At 35.4% G+C, this 21,656-nt stretch overlaps 3 protein-coding genes across 3 annotated transcripts in view; 2 read left to right on the top strand and 1 right to left on the bottom strand.

Moving 5' to 3' along the window:
• LOC144441233 (plancitoxin-1-like) overlaps positions 1-326 on the top strand; it is a 10,456-nt gene extending 10,130 nt beyond the window's left edge. The window contains exon 6 of the mRNA XM_078130790.1: positions 186-326. Within this exon, the coding sequence (XP_077986916.1) occupies positions 186-326 (141 nt within the window). The remainder of the gene's footprint in view (positions 1-185) is intronic.
• A 1,889-nt stretch (positions 327-2,215) lies between these two features.
• On the top strand, positions 2,216-8,452 carry LOC144441232 (uncharacterized). Its single transcript, XM_078130789.1, has 5 exons — positions 2,216-2,534; positions 3,989-4,086; positions 5,541-5,722; positions 6,670-6,790; positions 8,033-8,452. Exons 1-5 carry the CDS (start codon positions 2,216-2,218, stop codon positions 8,366-8,368), a joined length of 1,056 nt encoding a protein of 351 aa, XP_077986915.1. The 3' UTR covers positions 8,369-8,452.
• Positions 8,453-10,535: 2,083 nt separating this feature from the next.
• Positions 10,536-21,319, bottom strand: LOC144441009 (plancitoxin-1-like). Its single transcript, XM_078130517.1, has 7 exons — positions 20,996-21,319; positions 19,362-19,545; positions 18,919-18,991; positions 16,656-16,817; positions 15,342-15,539; positions 14,381-14,610; positions 10,536-13,120 (listed from the first exon to the last, which is right to left on the bottom strand). Exons 1-7 carry the CDS (start codon positions 21,133-21,135, stop codon positions 12,986-12,988), a joined length of 1,122 nt encoding a protein of 373 aa, XP_077986643.1. The 5' UTR covers positions 21,136-21,319; the 3' UTR covers positions 10,536-12,985.
• Between the last annotated feature and the right edge of the window lie 337 nt (positions 21,320-21,656).

Here is a 21,656-nt window from a genome sequence, read left to right as displayed (position 1 = left end):
TTACAAGACGATGTTTACATACTAGTGATTCTGTTTGTTTATTGATGAATTGTCAAGTACAAAGCTTTATGGGTCTAGAACTACAGTAGAGACCATGGGTGGGGGCCCTATTCTTTGTAATTTTCTCGCTTTTCAAAATAGAATTACTTCCGATCGAGTATTTCATGTTATCACTTTATTTTCAGACAACACAACAGAAACGAGGAGGTGGGCTTCTTTGCATCAACAATGCAGACGTTTGGAAAAGATTCCGTGAAATAAATTATTCTCCTACAGCTCAGACCACTCGATCGCCTAAAAGACGCAAGATAGAGAAGGGATGTTAGGTTTGTAATTGTCTATCTGAAAGCCGTTATCCTGAATGGATATCAACTTCAAGAATATTTTCTGTAAAGCATAAGTTATAATGGTGATTTACAGCTCTTTTACATTTCTTTAGTTCCTTCTTCTCGAATTCTTCAGTGCTGTATGACACGAACGACGTCGACTATAAAACAAACCCAGATCAGCCTTGGAGGGTGTCTAAAAATGACACTAAGTTAAGGACGAACACAGACTCCATCACCTGGTCCCATCCTCAGTTCATCACAAGCATTAATGAAAAGTCACTTTCAAAATTAATGTAGGAAAGAAACAGTCCTGTTATCTATAAGGTTGCCTCAGTAATTTGCTTTATCGTGTGTTGGTGTTCATTATTTTATGTGTTCTATTTTGATTTTTCTTGTGTTTTGATTTTTGCGAAATTGGCTTGTATCTTGTTTCTCATTTTTCAGAATTTCATTTACTTCGTATTTTAATTGAATTGTTATGACATTTTATGACCTGTTATTAAACTTTCTCTTAAAGCCCCGCCATGTGTATAAAAAGGCGTGCACTCTGTGTGTGGTCATTTTGCTAAATAAAAGCTATATAACCGTTTGTAATAAAATTGTCGATATTTGTAATAAATTTCATTAAAAATTGTAATAAACATGCCGAAATTTGTAATGAAAAACAAATTTAGACTGTTCCTCCCGGCGTTTAGAGAAATGGGGATACTCATCCTAAACTTGGAAGGGAGATAAAATATCGTCATTACAGGTTTCCTATAATCAATTTACAACAATTACGTCATTCTTAGACCACTTGGCTCTTCGAGTACTCAATCGATCTGTCAATCAATCAATCAATCAATCAATCAATCAATCAATCAATCAATCTATCAATTGATCGATCATCCAATCATTCAATAATGATTCATTCATTCCTTCGTTCGTTATTGGTTGGTTCATTCTGTTTGTTTGTTTGTTTGTTTGTTCGTTCGTTCATTCATTCTTGCACTCACTCACTCACTCACTCACTCACTCACTCACTCACTCACTCACTCACTCATACACACACCCACACCCACACATAAACATAAGCGCTTATTGATTGAAAAGATAATAGATTTAATGCATGTATGATGTAGAATCCACTTTTGAATGCGATGATTTTGCATTCTTGGCTTTCTTATTCACAATTCAGTATATGTTTGTTTGTTTATTTATTTATTTATTTATTTATTTATTTATCTATTTATGTGTTTGTTTGTTTTTCTTTGTTTTCGTAAACAAAACTGAGCCTGAACGTTCCCTGTAGTGCGACGCGCAATATTAAAGCGTCGAACTTTTGCCGTGTCGAATCTAATACACAATTCTCGTGTTGAAAATAACTTCATTTATATTTTAAATTCTAAAAATAGCACATGGCAATGAGATTTCTGTCTCCCTTGATTTTCTGTACATCAAAAATCTCAGAGAAACTCGTCCGATCCGCAATATGGTTTTACTCCCTAAGAGTGTTATACACAACTAGACCCTCTAAGCCGTTCGTTTTTGTATTACAGCATAGATCATGTAGATAGATTTAGATTCACTTCATGCATTTCGCGGTGCGTCTTGGACGGTGCCGTAAAAGAGGCTGTAGTTTCGACGATGCAGTCCACATGTTGTTGTGATAACTCCGCAAAGTTAGAAGTCTAATTATTCTCGTGCACATTTCGAAGAGATTTCAGGTCGGGACTTCTATGACGCGTGACGTCATGGCCGCCAACAGAAGCAGTCACACTAACACTAACAGTGAAGTTTTAGATCGTTTCAGGCGCTGTTTCAGCGGCAGATGTAATTGTCGTGCACATGGCTCCAGGCTTGGTCATATTCATCATAGTCGCAGCAAATGCACTTGCCCTATAGCAATGGAATCAAGGTGTGGTAAAAAACTATATGTAACGGCTGGTTCAACAGCTCCTGATGGGACGGCGGAGGTCCATATATTGACCCGCCTGTCAGTGCATTTTGCAAGTTTCCCCATCACATTGACACTTCCCGAACCTTCTCCGAATTTGCCAGGTTCAACGTATGACAGGCGTTGTCTTGAAAAGTATTCGTTGCGTCCTGTTATGCAGTGGCTTTTAGGCAATGGGTCATTCGAACCACGCAGGGGCGCCTGGTGTGAAATTAGTACTGTAACGGCCAGTGAAGTTATTAAGGGGGAGATACGCAAGGAACTTGAAGGTATGCGAGAGAAATATTTTGATTGGTGGGGGGTGGGGGGGGGGGGTGGAAGCTGAATGGGTATGGCATCACTGTGACAGCAATTTTTTTTCTATTTTCCTGCATCAAATTATTTTTTCCATTTGCAGGAGCACTGCAATTTATTTCTTGGTTGCCAATTTTGTAATGTGTGTGGTTCATAACTATATCTACATGTCACTGGTTGACAACTAACTTGTTCTGTGTAAGTAGCAATAAGTAGCAGTTTACAATCCATGTTTCTGCTATTTTATATCATAAATGCTGGAAAAAACATAGGGCTTGCTTACAAATACTGAAAATATTAGCACCGCCTTTATAGGCAGTGTGCCTCCAGAGAAAATGAGAGAATCAGATTCCCAAATTTTGCTGATTTCAGCACATCACAATAATTTTTTTTTTTACTTCTGTCAGAACAATTTTTTCTCAAGCCATTACGGAATCAAATTATTTTTTTCTCTCCTTCACCTGCAGACAAATTTTTTCCCCAAATCCTCTGACCCCCCTCCCCCAGAAATCAAATGGTTCTCCCCTAAAGTTTTCAATTGGTTGAATCCCGAGTGGATTGCCCTTGTTTGTGTTCCTGCAGCATGCAATGGATCAATGATCTAACTCCTAAGGGCGTGTTGCACACAGGCACTTGTTTCTCCGAGATATGTTCCTGAATACAATAAGATATCAATAATAAAGAGATTCTTGGGAAATAATATATGAAAGGGGTAAAATAACACGGGTTTCTGGAATTGATTGTAGAAACCTGTATTATTTTACCTCTTTCGTCATAAACTTGGTGGAGGGTCTATGCTTTTATGTATTGTTTGCCAAGTATCTCAATATCATCCATATCTTATTGTATTCTGACACTTATTTCGGGAAATAAGTGCCTGTGATGTTGCATTTGGCAATGAACAAAATTGCACGAGAAAGGAACAGAATTTACGTGTATCTTGGAGTAAGGGTGTATGAAGTCAATCTCAGATTCAGATTAGACGTAGTAGTTGCATGAAATCCATACACAGAACCTGATTGGTCAAATACATAATTATATATTATATATTTAAATTGTAATCAGACCAAAGCTGCATTAATGATTGGTCACATCAAAACATGATTTGAAACAGGTCTGATTTAATGGTTAATAATGAGATAATGCATACATTATGACACGTATTTACCAAATTACAAATGTGATGCTGTATACCGTATTCAGATTATGTTCTGAATTTATGTTATTTTTTGTGCACAAGACGTGCTGGAGCATGGCTTGAGAATGGCAAATAGAATTCAGAAATCAGTTTTAAAATGTATATTAATTTTACCCATGTATTACTTTGTAAACTAAAATTAATTACATGCTCTCTTACATGTAAGTCACCTCACAAAATATTGTTATCGTATTTGTACTAAGGCCTGCTTATACTGACTTTTCTTCACAGAGTCGCATATTTGTAAGATTGCTGTAGTGATTAATGAGGTAACAGGGAAGCGTGCATTTGAAACCATCTCAAGTACACATTTGAATGATATAATCATGGTAAGTATTACTTCATATTAGCATAGACCCAATATTAGTGACTTATGCTGCCAGGTGTGCTGTGTATCATTTGGTGTGAATAATGTTTTGGGTTGTTTATAGACAAGATTTTGACACTAAAATGTTCAACTGTTTTGTGGTTTAATCAACCATTTTCTGTTATCACATTGTTTATACTAGTACCTTATAGCTGTTAAAGTGTTGACACAGTCTTTGACATGCATGGAATTAGTAAGCAACTACTAGAGCTGATCTTGAAAAGTTTTACATGTAAAGTTTATGAAGCGGGTGATAACCAACTCTTTGCTGCTGAAGTCTTATCAGTAGTGTAGGGTATAGAGTAAGACAAAAAAACTGGGATTTAGAAGGTGTGATCCGAATCGGTTTGACTAATGGCAGTACGCGTGTAGATAGACAGGAGAACAATTTTCAAGTGTTACATAACTTTACAAATTAATGTTGTAAATCATGTTATTGCACTCACCACTAATAATAAAGTGATTTCAACCATCTATATATTCAAGATGGTCATTTTACTTTTAATATCAAGACCAAGTACACTTTACATTTATTGCATTTTTTGGAAGCAGATTAAACTTAAAACTAATGCAGATGCTGATATTATAGGGTTGTCGGTGGCCGAGTTGTTGATATCCCCAAGTAATAATATTATAGGGTTGTCGGTGGCCGAGTTGTTGATATCCCCAAGTAATAATATTATAGGGTTGTCGGTGGCCGAGTTGTTGATATCCCCAAGTAATAATATTATAGGGTTGTCGGTGGCCGAGTTGTTGATATCCCCAAGTAATAATATTATAGGGTTGTCGGTGGCCGAGTTGTTGATATCCCTAAGTAATAATATTATAGGGTTGTCGGTGGCCGAGTTGTTGATATCCCCAAGTAATAATATTATAGGGTTGTCGGTGGCCGAGTTGTTGATATCCCCAAGTAATAATATTATAGGGTTGTCGGTGGCCGAGTTGTTGATATCCCCAAGTAATAATATTATAGGGTTGTCGGTGGCCAAGTTGTTGATATCCCCAAGTAATAATATTATAGGGTTGTCGGTGGCCGAGTAGTTGATATCCCCAAGTAATAATGGATTTGTCAACTTACGTTTTCAAATTGTAAATGCTGGCTGTGCTGTCACCAAGGGACACACTATAACATCACTGATGGTTAACATAGAGTAACCATACAAGTGTGTATCTCAACAAAAATCATCATCTATCACTGGAATTTTGAACATGGTAAAAAAGATGGTTCATAGTTTCTTTCTGATTCATTTCAAAGACGTCACATGATCTGGACTGTTGAAAGTATCATCAATATGTACACACTTGCATACTTTTATAAGCCGACCAGCTGATAATTTTTTTTAGGTGTTATGATGAAAAATATTAAAATAGATAATCACAGGTCTGATGAATTATATGTGTGTATTTCATGAATAGGCTGTGAAAGATGTTCCTGAGGAAATCCGTAAGGAGCTGTCAACATTATATGTGCAATGGCTAGAGATCTGTAAAAGTGATGAACTGAAAGAAGATGATTTAGACACAATGGTAAAGGCTATTACAAGGTATCTCTTTACAAAGGAAGAACAATTAGAAGAATCTGTTGATTACAGAATAAGGTAAGCAAGCCAAGCACAAACATTACATTTCTGTTGGTCACATTTTCATATCAATTTTAGCCCTCACTAATCATATGCTGGGTGACACATCCCCTGGTATTGACATACACAATAATATCTATTATTTGTAATGGTTTCCTTTAAATTAAGAACTTCTAACACTTGATCTCAACAGAATAGCCAAACTATGGTAGTATTGATTCTGTCTCAGCTCTTCCTAGTTTCTGTATGTCAACCCCAGCTTGACAAGTTGCAGTGTCTTTATGTTCAGGAGCACTGATTTTCTCACTAATACGATTGCCAACATCAGACTATGGACGAATGGAACCTGTTACAAACAGTGAATGTACTTTGCTGTAACAGGTTCCGGTTGTCTATGGTCAGATGTTGGCGATTTTATCTATCTATTACACTCATTAGATCTATTCTGCAAGCGTATACATACTGCATTCCTGGCTTATTTTCCAAGTTTTCACAATTCATGTCATGACCAAAGTATTTAAGATTTAACAAATCCATCAGCATACATTTAATTTTAATTTACTCTTTTGTTTTGATTTAATAATAAATATAGGTGGGAGTAAGCTTCACTATTTTACATGTGACATCCGTATAAGAACATCACCTAATTTTAGTCCAATTTGCAAAGATGTTTTGGGGCTTTAATTTTATACCAAAAATAATATTTTTTGACCCAAATGCACATCTCTGATGCGATCATTTTGATTTGAACAATTTTCCATCTACACGCCCTATGTAATGTTCCCACCAAATACCAAGCCAATTGGGCTGGCAGTTTTGACATTAAGTCATTTACATACATACACACACTCGCACGCATATACGCACGTACACACGCAATGACACTTCACTATGCTTTTAGCACCATTGAACCACACTTCAGTTGCACTAAAAGTAAAAACCTCTTTTTTGTGTGTTTTTTTTAGCCAGAACAGGGCAGCACAGATGGAATCTCATCACCAAGCTGATGTACAAATCATAGTTCATCAGAAGCCTTGCCAAGATAAGCAAGATGAGAGTAACAACAAATTCCTAGCAATATCAGAGGTAATAATAATAATGTAAACTTTATTTCCAAATCAAAGTAGGAAATTCATACGGTCCCAACTTGTGCAGTACCCAAGTGCTGTTGTGTTAAAGCAGGAGAAAACCGGAGTACCTGCAGGAGAAAACCTGTATTGGTTGGTAGGATCACCACTTGTACAGTGTCCAAGTGTCGTAGTGTTAAAGCAGGAGAAAACCAGAGTACCTGCAGGGGAAAACCTGTATTGGTTGGTAGGATCACCACTTGTACAGTGTCCAAGTGTCGTAGTGTTAAAGCAGGAGAAAACCAGAGTACCTGCAGGGGAAAACCTGTATTGGTTGGTAGGATCACCACTTGTACAGTGTCCAAGTGTCGTAGTGTTAAAGCAGGAGAAAACCAGAGTACCTGCAGGGGAAAACCTGTATTGGTTGGTAGGATCACCACTTGTACAGTGTCCAAGTGTCGTAGTGTTAAAGCAGGAGAAAACCAGAGTACCTGCAGGAGAAAACCTGTATTGGTTGGTAGGATCACCACTTGTACAGTGTCCAAGTGTCGTAGTGTTAAAGCAGGAGAAAACCAGAGTACCTGCAGGAGAAAACCTGTATTGGTTGGTAGGATCACCACTTGTACAGTGTCCAAGTGTCGTAGTGTTAAAGCAGGAGAAAACCAGAGTACCTGCAGGAGAAAACCTGTATTAGTTGGTAGGGTCACCACTTGTACAGTACCCAATAGCCCCAGTGTTAAAGCAGGAGAAAACCAGAGTACCTGCAGGGGAAAACCTGTATTGTTCATTAGGGTCAAACTGAGCATCACTCTTCTTACACAGAGATCTAGCAAATTGTTACTTTTATATCATGTGTAAGTTTTTATGGCAACATGTGTTTTATAAGTGTGCAGGTGAAGATATATAGTACCACTAAGATACTGCTAAATCATAATGATGGGTAAATTATCATTTTGTCAACTATTCACAAGTTTGGTATCTATAATAATTTATGGGTGTCATCTATGGATTTATTTAAAGCTACACAGCAACCATACCTCTGTTATTGATATCACTTGTTTGTTGTCCTTCTCTGTGATATATTCATTGGAACAACACAAGAAATTACTTTCCGATCACTTTGGGCAGTGTTTGATACAATACACATATATAATCGCCATGGATTGACTTGAGGATAGAAGGTGCCTTATGACAATTTTACTGAAAATTTTAACATTAAATGTGCACTCTGCTAATACTTGTCCTTTTTTTTCACTTTCAGAATAAGATTGATAAATATGAAATGGACAGAGCCTACCAAACAATGATTTGTAAGTTTTTAGCAACTGCAAGAAATGGCTGTTTTTCCACCGATCGTGATTATATCATGTACAAAATTTCAGCAGTTGGTGTAAATAGCATGTGTCTATCAAGAGCACATGTTTGTAAAAACCAAGAAGACAGTGATCCAAACTTGTTTATCTTTTTTAAAACCATAACATTCCCACAAGGAGAAGATAATGCATATACGGATTGGTTTGATGTTTTCCCAGTATTAAATATATACATGGCAATCAAGGCTGTCCTGTTACTTCACAAGAAAACTAATATTTCATAAAAGAGAATACCAGTTAGTTAAAAACAAGTAACGTACAGACCCAAGACTTTTTTGTGGAAGGGAAATACCTCTCCAGAAAATAAACTTACAGGTGAAGAATTACTTCTGTCATTGTACAAGGTTCTCAAACATGTTTATTCTTCATTTGCTTTGTAAACATGCAATATTTAGTAAATCTGAATGAATGGATCAATAACATGATTTTACATATAATTTTATGCATACCCAAAAACTGCCATTGACATCAGTATTGTAGAGTATACATAATTTTATGCATACCCAAAAACTGCCATTGACATCAGTATTGTAGATTATACATAATTTTATGCATACCCAAAAACTGCCATTGACATCAGTATTGTAGATTATACATAATTTTATGCATACCCAAAAACTGCCATTGACATCAGTATTGTAGAGTATACATAATTTTATGCATACCCAAAAACTGCCATTGACATCAGTATTGTGGAGTATACATAATTTTATGCATACCCAAAAACTGCCATTGACATCAGTATTGTAGATTATACATAATTTTATGCATACCCAAAAAACTGCCATTGACATCAGTATTGTAAAGTATACATAATTTTATGCATACCCAAAAACTGCCATTGACATCAGTATTGTAGACTGTACATGCAAAAAAATGTCAACAATATGTAGATCTATGTATCCATTCCAAGGCATAAAGCAGCATTGATAAGATACCAGATGACTTTTATACAAACATTTAAACAATAAAATCCAGTTAAAAATAAGGTCTAAAATTGACCCATATCACTTTAGCCAATACAGAGAGATGTCATTTCCTGGCAGTATGAATCTAGTCTGGTAATTTTATATGCACATGTTGATTGACAACAGAATTTGAAATGTCACAACAGTATCAGCAACTGTTCAAACATTCTTTACTTCAGTTTCTTCAAACCTTACAAAGGTTCACATTTATTTTAATACTACAGAATGTGACAGGCATGGCAATTATAATATTTTGTAGACTGTAAGAACATAAGAGACATGAGGTAAATAAAGGCAATTATGGTATATAAAAAATATTCAAATCTTAAATTACCTGTAATTGTTTTTGATATGCTGTGGACACTAATGATGTTCATTCAATATTTAACCCATGTTATGTTATTATTACTATGCACCCTGAATGAAACTCAGGTTCATTCAATATTTAACCCATGTTATGTTATTATTACTATACACTCAGAATGAAACTCAGGTTCATTCAATCTTTAACCCATGTTATGTTATTATTATTACTATACACCCTGAATGAAAATCTTGTTCATTCAATATTTAACCCATGTTATGTTATTATTACTATAGACCTTGAATGAAACTCAGGTTCATTCTACATTTAACCCATGTTATGTTATTACATTGTATTACTATTCACCCTGAATGAAACTCAGGTTCATTCAATATTTAACCCATGTTATGTTATGTTATTATTACTATACACCCTGAATGAAACTCAGGTTCATTCTACATTTAACCCATGTTATGTTATTACATTGTATTACTATACACCCTGAATGAAACTCAAGTTCATTCAATATTTAACCCATGTTATGTTATTATTACTATACACTCAGAATGAAAATCTTGTTCATTCAATATTTAACCCATGTTATACATTTGCAATAAATAGTTCTTTTCCTAAACAAATACTGTGTATGACTGCTATGTGATGAGAGTTCACCAGGCTGTAACATATCATTTCATTGGCACTTTGATTCCTCTCTTGGAAAGAGAGCTAACTGTGTATCTCAACAGTGAAGGCTAGGAGGCTCTTGGGAGTCATGATATTCAGCGTACGTTTAATAAATAATTTCTTGTAAAGTGTGCCGGCAAACAGTCCCATGATGCAACAGTGGAGCAGTGTGAAAACAATAGAGTTGAAATAAAGTTTTAATTTGGTGTTTCTTGACAATTGTGCATATGTATGTGATGTGAAATCATAAAATGACTCTCCAGAACCCAAAGTTTATGAAAATACCTTATTTCCTGGAGTGTCATTCCAATTTTAAATGTACAGGACAACAGATCCTTGTAGAGAGAGTGAATTATACACATAAAAAGTTATGCCAATAAAACTCCCATGACTCCAAACTTTTGAAAAAAGGGTAATTTATTCAACAGGTACAAAAATAAAGTATCAACTGGTTGATATGCAATATGGTTTCTGTAAATTTGTATCACTAAATAAATACAATTCCTAAACCTATGCATTGATTGTTTAGACAAAAGTTCTGGTGTTTGCTAATCTTGATAAAAATGAGTTATTTTGAGCTTGAATTTCAGGGTTTTCGTACAGTTGAAAAGCTGAATCAAAAGTATATATACATTATCCTGCATAAACAGCAATCAGACAATAGTCATGACTTTAATATTTCTTCTAGGAAATAGAAAGAAATTTGTGAAATAATGGCTCCTTAAGTTGACTAGAAATACTAATTTCACTGAGTAAATGGTAAATGTAATAAACATTTCTAACAACTCAAATATTTAAAGTTATTCATTCTGATTTGCCATGGAATGATTCAATACATCTCTCTACAAAGTAGGGCGCCCTCTTGTGGTCATATGATTATCTCCACTGAACTTGTATACCTACGGGCCACTGTCTTAGTTACCAAGAGTTGACCATCGACCAAGGATTAAACTCCTGGGTCTATCAGTTGACTTGATCAGAAAATATGTATATTTCTTTGAGTGTGACTGAAATAAGTCACTAAAGGGGAACATCTTCCAGTAAATATTTGAGAGTAAAAGTCGTTCGTATATTTGATTTGTGATTACGCATACATAATTCCTAGGATATATAATGGTCAACTAGAATATGGATAAAATTTATTGTTTAGTAAATTAGGATTCTTCATCACAGGAGATTACCAAGAGATTTCCAAAACTCAAAGCAAGCAGCATACTTTTAATGAAAGTACATTGTAAAAATAAAATTCTGACAATTTATCAAAGCCAACATACTCTGAGAATCTCCACATGCTACAGTACATATGTAATCTATGGAATAGTCTACTGTATCATGTAACTGCATGCCCCAAAAATGGGCATCTGTGAAGAGTGGATAGTTGTCTGTCTGATGATGTAGACTGTAAGATAAATTGAGTTGTTCAGCCATATCAGGTTTCTAAACCAGTGATAGCTAATAGTGCGACATGACTGTTGTATGAATGGCAGACATGTCCAACTCTGAAGTCCATACAGTACATTGTAACTACAATATTTTCAAACCCTGCTTAATAAACAATTACATAATGGGAAATAGAAATGTTTTTTATTGATTTTTACAATTTGATCATAATTTTCATTGACTTAGATTGCCAAAATACAAATTTGAAATGTGAGTTATATTACTGCTTTTTTTCATACGTATTGTCTGTGGCAATATATTAAGGGGAACACCATGCCAGGAAATAACTATACTTCCATAATCTCCAAGTTCAAGAGAATAATTTCATGATCACATAAATTTTGAGTAACTGCCAAGAAACAACAAATTAAACCTCGTATCATTACATGAAAAGTCCAATTTACCCACCTTTACCCTACATGTGACCCACCTAACCACCATCTCTGTCCAGGGCTAGTACAAGACGCAGTACCACTTTTGACTGTCTACAGTCCCCAGGGGAGAGATCACCATGGGTAAATTAAGTCATACTCGCCACATTTACACATCCTCTGCTTAAAATTTACCCCAGTAGAAAGACATGGTCAAATATGACTTATCATATAGGGATATTTCACTTCTATTGTTCTCACACTGATCCACTGTTGCCTCATGGGATTTAGCAGACACACCATGTATTACGATGGGTTACGATTATTCATTCTTCAACTAATACATATGTATGTCTGCTAAGACCCACGAGGCAACAGTGTACCATTGCTAGAACAACAGAGATGAAATAGTTTCAATGTGATGTTTCTCATGGTAAACTGCAGTGTAAAAATTTGTGTGATGTGAAATCATGCAATGACTCACAAGTTTATCAAAATACCTTTACTGGATTGGTGTTCCCCTATAAGCTTCAAATGCTGGTTAATTATCACAGATGTTTGTATCACAAATAATGGCATGATAGCAATTTTATATTGAAACATATAAGAAAGCTGCTATTCCTACAGAATATATTGCTATTATAGCATACACTTATTGTTTGGCTATGAGGGCACTAGTAGATGTCTAGTACCCTGAGGGATGTTATGTAGTAACTATTTCCTCAAGACTGAAAGCCAAGGGAAATAGTTGCAACATAACAACATGAGGGGTAATATGTTGTCTACTAGTGCCTGAATATATAAAGGCCAGGCAATAAGTGTTGTATAACACATCACATTCCCAGGCTCATAGTCAAAGCAAATCATTGGTAAGACTCATGCTACATGAATAGTGCCCTAGGGAAAATAGAACACGACCAGTGTCCCTATATGCAAATTGAGGTCACTATGGGTCAATAGTCCATACCACATGATACAATCTAAGCCAATCAATGAAGGCTATATGAAAACAATGCGTTATAAAATGTATGAGTGTACAGCTGATGTCATTTCTTTAGTACAAGTAGAACTTTTCTAAAAGAAATCTAACATAATATCATGGTGTACACCATTGCATTCTTCAACCTGTGAAATGATACTTGTAAATTGCTTCCATACTGAGATGATATTAAAACAAACCAAACCACCACCACGCTTGGTCTGACTGTCCTGTTAAAAATGAAGAAGAAAATATTGCTTTTCAAACTTTTTATTATCATTTATGTAACCAGAGTAAATGGCTTTGAAATAATTACTTTAAATGCTAATGTTTTAATCTAGTGTTCTTGCTTTAGTGCTTTGTTATCAGTAAAGTGGTGCCTAGCCTGTAAGATATGTTGTGTCACTCTTCCCTCACTGATGTGTGAGGGCGCCCTGTGCACAGTGTAGTAGTACCTTACACACTAAATGGAGCCATAATATGACCATTCTGTTGTTCAGGACCAACTTTTTCTATAGCTTTGCCAGACACTTGGGTTTTTTACCTAAATTTGAATCGTTATCCAACATTGGCCATTTTCCACATAATACACAAGCTGAAACAGTGTGCTGTTTTTAATCTACACCATTTCTTAGGCCTAAAAAAATTGTTTGGTTCCGGTTACCTGACCCCACCTAGCTTTTCACTGCCAACCCTTAATTTTTTTAAAAGTATTCAAGAAAAAATTAATAAAATTCCAAAAAATGTGAAGTCTCATGAGAAATAGTGGATGCGGAAACTGACTTAAAAAGGCAAAAAAATAAAATGGCTATACATCTGATAGGAAGAAATAAACAACACAGAGACCATTTGGAAAACAATGCAAAACCTGAACTAGACACTCGCACAGAAAAAAATAAAATAAAATAAAATAAAAAATCTACCTACCCACCTATTCTAAAAATGAGCATAATCAGAACCACAATTTTTTTGTATTAGGCCTTAAATATACAATACAATAAGTTTATATCTTACATGTTGTAGAAACAATAATGGTAACATTTTAATTGTAAAATTACTGGGAGCTCGCGCAGCAATCGCCAAATTTGCATATACCCCCGGTATGCTTCAAGGTCCCACACTATGAAAACTGAGACAGTAACTATAGAAACGCTCAAACTAACTTTGTATCTGAGCATATATCTAGACACTTTTCCTGAACTCAACTCTGGCATTATGCAAATAAGTATTTAAGATGTTGGCTAGACATAAGGGTGGGTAATTAGAGATTGTAACACGTTGCATAGTGATTGTCAAAACACACACAAAAGTACTTAATTTGCAACATACATGTTGTATACAAATGTACATAGGATGAATATTGAACTTCAATGTACCAAACTGTATCAGTTGAATAACGATAGAGATGAATAACAAGATTTCAGCTTTTTTAACTTCACCATTTTACATTTCACTAAGATGTTTTATATTTCATTGTGACAATATGTTACCTGTCGGTTGATACCTCCAATACAGGTCCATGACTTGGCTCCCATGGTTACTGCCCACTTAGAATGGTCTTTAGTCTCCTTAAAGACCACATCATCTGAGAAGGTTATGTCTTGTATATTTTCTACCTTGTAAGTTCCACAGAAAGAGGGCGTTTTACCACGGCCATCTTGCCATGTCTCACTCTGCATGTCACTTTGGAAATATGGAGCTAACCAATCAGCATAAATATCTATGATCAGAAAATATAACATATATCCAAAAGTGTTTGTTTAGTATCCAGATTCAACCAAAGTTCCCAAGTCATTTTACCATTGTTCTCAAAGTTCCCAAGTCATTTTACCATTGTTCCCAAGTCATTTTACTATTGTTCTCTACCAAAGTTCCCAAGTCATTTTACAATGATTGTTCTCCATCAATTATTGTATTGTGTTCATATACTTAAATCTATGAAAGTTGAACCATATTTATCCTTCTTTTGTTTCTAATGATGTTCTAAAGTCCTTTGGAAATAAATTGTGAAATGAGAGTTCTATAATTTACCACTTTCCTCACTTTCCACTTGATAACTCTGAAGTAACAACATACAACTTGAACAGATAATAGAGTTGAAGAGAAAGGAGAGATTGGGTGTCACTATACTGGAGTTTACAACACATCAATCGCCAATTCTTTTACATTTTACTAATTTGAGAAATTGCCCTCAGTGGTAAATTTAAGGGAGCATAGTATTTTAAGGGTTCATACTAAACACTTAAACCACTATGCTCAAAACACTATTTTGGGACTTTCCATGAGTTTTTCATCAGTTTTCCAGGAATATTCAGATCAACCAGCGACATACATTTTATTTGTCAATATCTACTTTTTAATACATATTTCTCACTTATGTTATTAACACTTTATGGTAGTAATATTGATTAATTATCTCTGTCACTAAGTTCACAAGTTTACATAACGTACCTTTCCCATATTCAGAAGTTTTAGTAAAACTATAAAATTTCTGTCCAGCTAAAGATGTCAGATTTTCTTGTCTAAACCAGGGAGGATTCTTGATATGTTTTTTGTTAGCTACATCCACTAAATCTGGTTGGTCAGCAACAAAGTCTTTTGGAATGTTTACATCATATACATATGGCCACATGTACTTCAACTGTTTTGCTAGGAGTGTCAAATTTTGAGAGAAGAAAAATAATGTGAATGCTTGTATATGAACACTTTGTAATCATTGAAGTCATTAAGTCTAGGATCATAATATTGATGCATGTATTCAGCTGTAATGATGTGTTACAATTACTCATATCATTGCATTACAGTTAAAAGTATGCATTCACACACACACACACTCACACACACACGCACGCGTGCTGCGCACACACACACACATAGTACATGTACACATGCATATACATACGCACACAGCACAGCACATACACACATGTATAAACAGCACACACACACACACACACACACACACACACACACAGTACATGTACACATGCATACACATATGCACACAGCACAGCACATACACACATGCATAAACAGCACACACACACAGCACACATACAAATGTACACAGCACATGTCACATACAGCACACACACACACACACACACACACAGCACACAGCACACATACCAATGTACACAGCACATGTCACATACAGCACACACACACAGCACTGTCTGATGAAACTTGACTAAATCACACATATACAAAGATAACAAAGAGGATACTTAATACAGTGTATCAAAGTTATCTATAAAACACTACAGAATTCTAGAATTAACTTAACTAGGAAAGGATACCTTAATGTCAATTCACTAACTTTTGTTTCATAAATCTTAGATGTTAAATGAGATAAATAGAGTTGGTTTCACTTGATCAGTATGTAGCTGACATTGATCACAACTTAGGTGGAAAAGATTATGTGGCCCTTGGTAGAGACCTTCTGTTAAATGTATTGTTGACTGTTTTTACTGTTATACAATTCTTGGTAACTAAAATAGAATATTACCTAGGTGCATCGGTAAAAATAATCAACATTTAATGCCAACTCAACCTCAAAGGCTCATAAGTCACTTCCTCCTAAATTCTGATCAATGCCAACTCTGTATTGATAAGAAAAAGTGAATGAAAACAACACATTTTATCTCATGTAACGTCTAAGTTTTATTAAAACAATATGAATTCACAAGGTATACTTCTCCTGTAATGTGTCTAGATGTACAAATCAATCATCAACCAAACAAAAAGGTCAAAGGTTATCCTTACCAATAGCTGCTAACTCATTGTATCCATATGTAACACAAAGAAATGATTGTCCATTGTCTTTAGCATTGTCAGGCCATGAATACGATGTATTGGAGAAGTCAGGGAACTTTGGCACACTATGAACAAGCCAGAACCCACTAGTACGGTTGAAACATAAATCACCTACAAGAATAACAAAGACTTAGGAGTTTTTATGACAACTTTTTACATACTGATCTGAAATGCCATCCAAGTAGATATATTGATTATTATCACCATGGTTACACAAGGTCATAGATCAAAGATCACATGTGATTACTTTGTGACCTAGCTTTCACATTTGAATCAAATCAAGAGCATGGTAATGTAGCCTCGCTGCAGATGACTACATTTGTCCATTGTTATCATTACTATCACCAGAACCATTTTTTAATTTTACGTAAATAATAAATGAAGTATCCTACTATCCTACTGGACTTTATGTTGTTTTGAGTGGCAACAGTTTCATATCCTCTGATGGAAGCTTCGTCAGGGTGACTGATAACCTAGTGACAGGTTGTTGGTGAAATGTGACAGAATAGAATTGTCATGTGATCTAGTGACAGGTAGTTGGTGACATGTGACAGAGTAGAATTGTCATGTGATCTAGTGACAGGTAGTTGGTGACATGTGACAGAGTAGAATAGTTATGTGACCTAGTGACAGGTGGTTGGTGAATGTGACAGAGTAGAATTGTCATGTGATCTAGTGACAGGTAGTTGGTGACATGTGACAGAGTAGAATTGTCATGTGATCTAGTGACAGGTAGTTGGTAACATGTGACAGAGTAGAATAGTTATGTGACCTAGTGACAGGTGGTTGGTGACATGTGACAGAGTAGAATTGTCATGTGATCTAGTGACAGGTAGTTGGTGACATGTGACACAGTAGCATTGTCATGTGATCTAGTGACAGGTAGTTGGTGACATGTGACAGAGTAGAATTGTCATGTGATCTAGTGACAGGTAGTTGGTGACATGTGACAGAGTAGAATTGTCATGTGATCTAGTGACAGGTAGTTGGTGACATGTGACAGAGTATAATTGTCATATGATCTAGTGACAGGTAGTTGGTGACATGTGACAGAGTAGAATTGTCATATGATCTAGTGACAGGTAGTTGGTGACATGTGACAGTAGAATTGTCATATGATCTAGTGACAGGTTGTTGGTGACATGTGACAGAGTATAATTGTCATGTGATCTAGTGACAGGTAGTTGGTGACATGTGACAGAGTAGAATTGTCATGTGATCTAGTGACAGGTAGTTGGTGACATGTGACAGAGTATAATTGTCATGTGATCTAGTGACAGGTAGTTGGTGACATGTGACAGAGTAGAATTGTCATATGATCTAGTGACAGGTTGTTGGTGACATGTGACAGAGTAGAATTGTCATATGATCTAGTGACAGGTAGTTGGTGACATGTGACAGAGTAGAATTGTCATGTGATCTAGTGACAGGTAGTTGGTGACATGTGACAGAGTATAATTGTCATGTGATCTAGTGACAGGTAGTTGGTGACATGTGACAGAGTAGAATTGTCATGTGATCTAGTGACAGGTAGTTGGTGACATGTGACAGAGTAGAATTGTCATGTGATCTAGTGACAGGTAGTTGGTGACATGTGACACAGTAGCATTGTCATGTGATCTAGTGACAGGTAGTTGGTGACATGTGACAGAGTAGAATTGTCATGTGATCTAGTGACAGGTAGTTGGTGACATGTGACAGAGTAGAATTGTCATATGATCTAGTGACAGGTAGTTGGTGACATGTGACAGAGTAGAATTGTCATGTGATCTAGTGACAGGTAGTCGGTGACATGTGACAGAGTAGAACTGTTATGTGATCTAGTGACAGGTTGTTGGTGACATGTGACAGTAGAATTGTCATGTGATCTAGTGACAGGTAATTGGTGACATGTGCCAGAATAAAATTGTCATGTGATGAGAACTGTCAAGGAATTTTAAAAAGAACAGTGTTGTACATGCCTGTCATGTTATCACTTGTAGGTAAGTTATCACTAGCACTAGATCATCAGTCAGCCTGAAGAAGTGTCCAGGATAAGATGTGAATGTAAATTGCCATTCAAAATAACAGCAAGTCCAGTAGGATAAATTAATTCATTATTAACTTTATACCTGGATGACTGAGAATATTCATTTAGTTGTCATATTATATATGTATATCTGTAATTAGTTGTTATTTTAATGTATATCTGTAATTAGCTGTCAATTCTTACCTTTTGTATGACCTCTATACATAGATTCCTTACCATTTGGCCATTCATCATTATACATCATGTAAACAAGATCCTATTTAGAAAGTTAATCAAGAAAGAAGAAGAAAGACAGAATAGAAAGAGCACAGGGGAAAGATAATGAGAAAAAAGATAAAAAATAGAAAGAAATGAAATAAAGAAAGAAAAAAAATCATAATATTCATCATGATTAAATTTGGTTAATGACAATGAATGATGTATCTAGATTGAATATTAGGGATGATTGCACAATGAGTGATGCACACCCCAAGTTATTTGCCATGGTGACCGATAAACAGAGACATTCCATTTTTCTTACAGTTTTGTTGATCATCGGAATTTGCCATGGTGACCTATTGACTTGCAGAATTTCCATGGTTGCTATAGATTCTTATGATCATCACCATGGTGATCTATTGACTTACAGATTTTCCATGGTTGCTATAGATTTGTTGTAGGGTGTGAGCAACAGCATGGTTGGTGTCATTGATGGGTATATCAGACAATGTCCAATATTGTGAATTAACATCCATATAGTAATATCCTAATCCTTCCTGTATCACAGTATCACTGCTGTCTTCAATCTCAGGGAGTTTGTACACTATGAACCTGGAGAAAAAAATACAGAAAAATAATCTAAAATGCTGATTTAATAGATAAAATTGCCTTGTTGCAAAATTTGCTTGATGTACACCAATGTCAGATACAGTTCACGCTTTAAAAATGTATAACAAAGTGGATTGTTACTAACATTGAGCTGTAAATCCTAACTACATCCCTATGTGTTATAATGTGAGGCTTTCCACATACAAGGTTTGTTTTGACTTGGTAGAAAACAATGGGGGAAAACAACAGCTGTTGTGTGTTCATTAATTTGACTTTATTCCCAGATAGAAATAATACAAGTCAGTAAGGAGCAAAATCAACAGTTCAATGTAGGATAAAAAAATAAATTCTTACACTTTGATAGGTGTCACCCCCCCCCCCCCATCTTACTAAATATAAAGTCAGTCCCTTACAAAAATATCCTATAGGATCCGATAGGAAGAAGTTTTATAGGAATCCTGTAGGATTCTTAAAGTATTTCCTATATGAAAATCTTATAAAATTTTGGCCCCTTTCTTTTAGGATTCCTATAGGATTCTTTTAGGAATACTTAGGGAGTCCTATAGGATTCTTTTAGGAATACTTAGGGAGTCCTATAGGATTCTATTAGGAATACTTTAAGGATTCCTGTAGGATTTTTAAGGAATACTTAGGATGCCTATTGGTTTCGTTTAGAAATACTTAAAGATTCCTATAGTATAGGATGTCTTTTGGAATACTTTAGGATGCCCATAGGATTTTTAAAAAAATATTTAGGATGCCTATATGATTCTTTTAGGAATCCTTTAGAGTTTCTATAGGATTTCTTTAGGAATTTCTTACATGCATGCATACATACATGCACACGTGCGCGCACACACACACACACATGCATGCACACAGACACACACAGCACGCACGCACACACACAGACACACATACACACACACACATACATACATCATATATATATATATATATATATATATATATATATATATATATAGTTGAAAAAAAACTATTACGCTCAGCCACTGCGGTATAGAGCACTGTCTTAGCAGATTGATACTCAGCGAGTTATATACAAATGTATATATATATATATATATATATATATATATATATATATATATATATATATATATATATATATATATATGTATATATATATATATATACATATATATACATACACACATACATACATACATACATACATACATACATACATACATACATACATACATACATACATACATACATACATACATACATACATACATACATACATACATACATACATACATACATACATACATACATACATACATACATACATACATACATACATACATACATACATACATACATATATGTGTTAATCCCACCTATTGTATTACATTCCATTACTTTTAATTATAGTCTACAGTCATAATCGTGTGGCTGTCTCTAGAACATTGTAATTGTTTCTCACCAATCGACCGATTTGCCATCTGGATCCTTGCAAGTGAATCCACCATCACCAATAACACGTGCCAGTACTGCTTGGAAACTAACTATCACCACCACTGCGACAGTTCTGAGAAATACAAACTTGAAATTGAAAGTGGACATTTTCAAATTCTGTGTTGGATCTTCTGCAAACTCAATGGTAGCGCGTTCTTCTCATTCAGGGGTTGTTCCGGTGTATAGAGGGGACGTTGCCTGTGGTTCAAGAGCGTCGTGTAACTAAACCTAGTTTGCTCCACACCTTCAAATGGTCCGACACTGCTGAAGAAGGAAACTGTGACTATAGAGTCAAGTCTGACACTCATGTGGTTATCATGCCCTCAACAGGCCGGTTCATGCGGTCACTTTGAATCGTACAGCCTGATTCTAGCAGTCTTTGGGATATATATAAACTTAAAAAATATCCTTAACTTTGACATCTATTGAACTAAACATTATTAATATTGGGAGATAGTGTGTCATTGATTTGTGTTTTTGAGATTCTAAAATACAATACTGAATAACTGCACATGTCATTGTAATAATAACTAAGTGAGAGAGGTTGACCTAGATATTACCGTGACCCTAGCGTGACCTTCGTCCTCATACTTCGAGACAGCTAGATTGTGATTGGACGATAAGGGTAA

The sequence above is a fragment of the Glandiceps talaboti genome, chromosome 10 (assembly GCF_964340395.1).
Source record: "Glandiceps talaboti chromosome 10, keGlaTala1.1, whole genome shotgun sequence".
In the NCBI taxonomy this organism is placed as follows: Eukaryota; Metazoa; Hemichordata; class Enteropneusta; family Spengelidae; genus Glandiceps; species Glandiceps talaboti.
The sequence above is the reverse complement of the archived record's forward strand: the minus strand, read 5'-3'. Positions and strand labels throughout refer to the sequence as shown.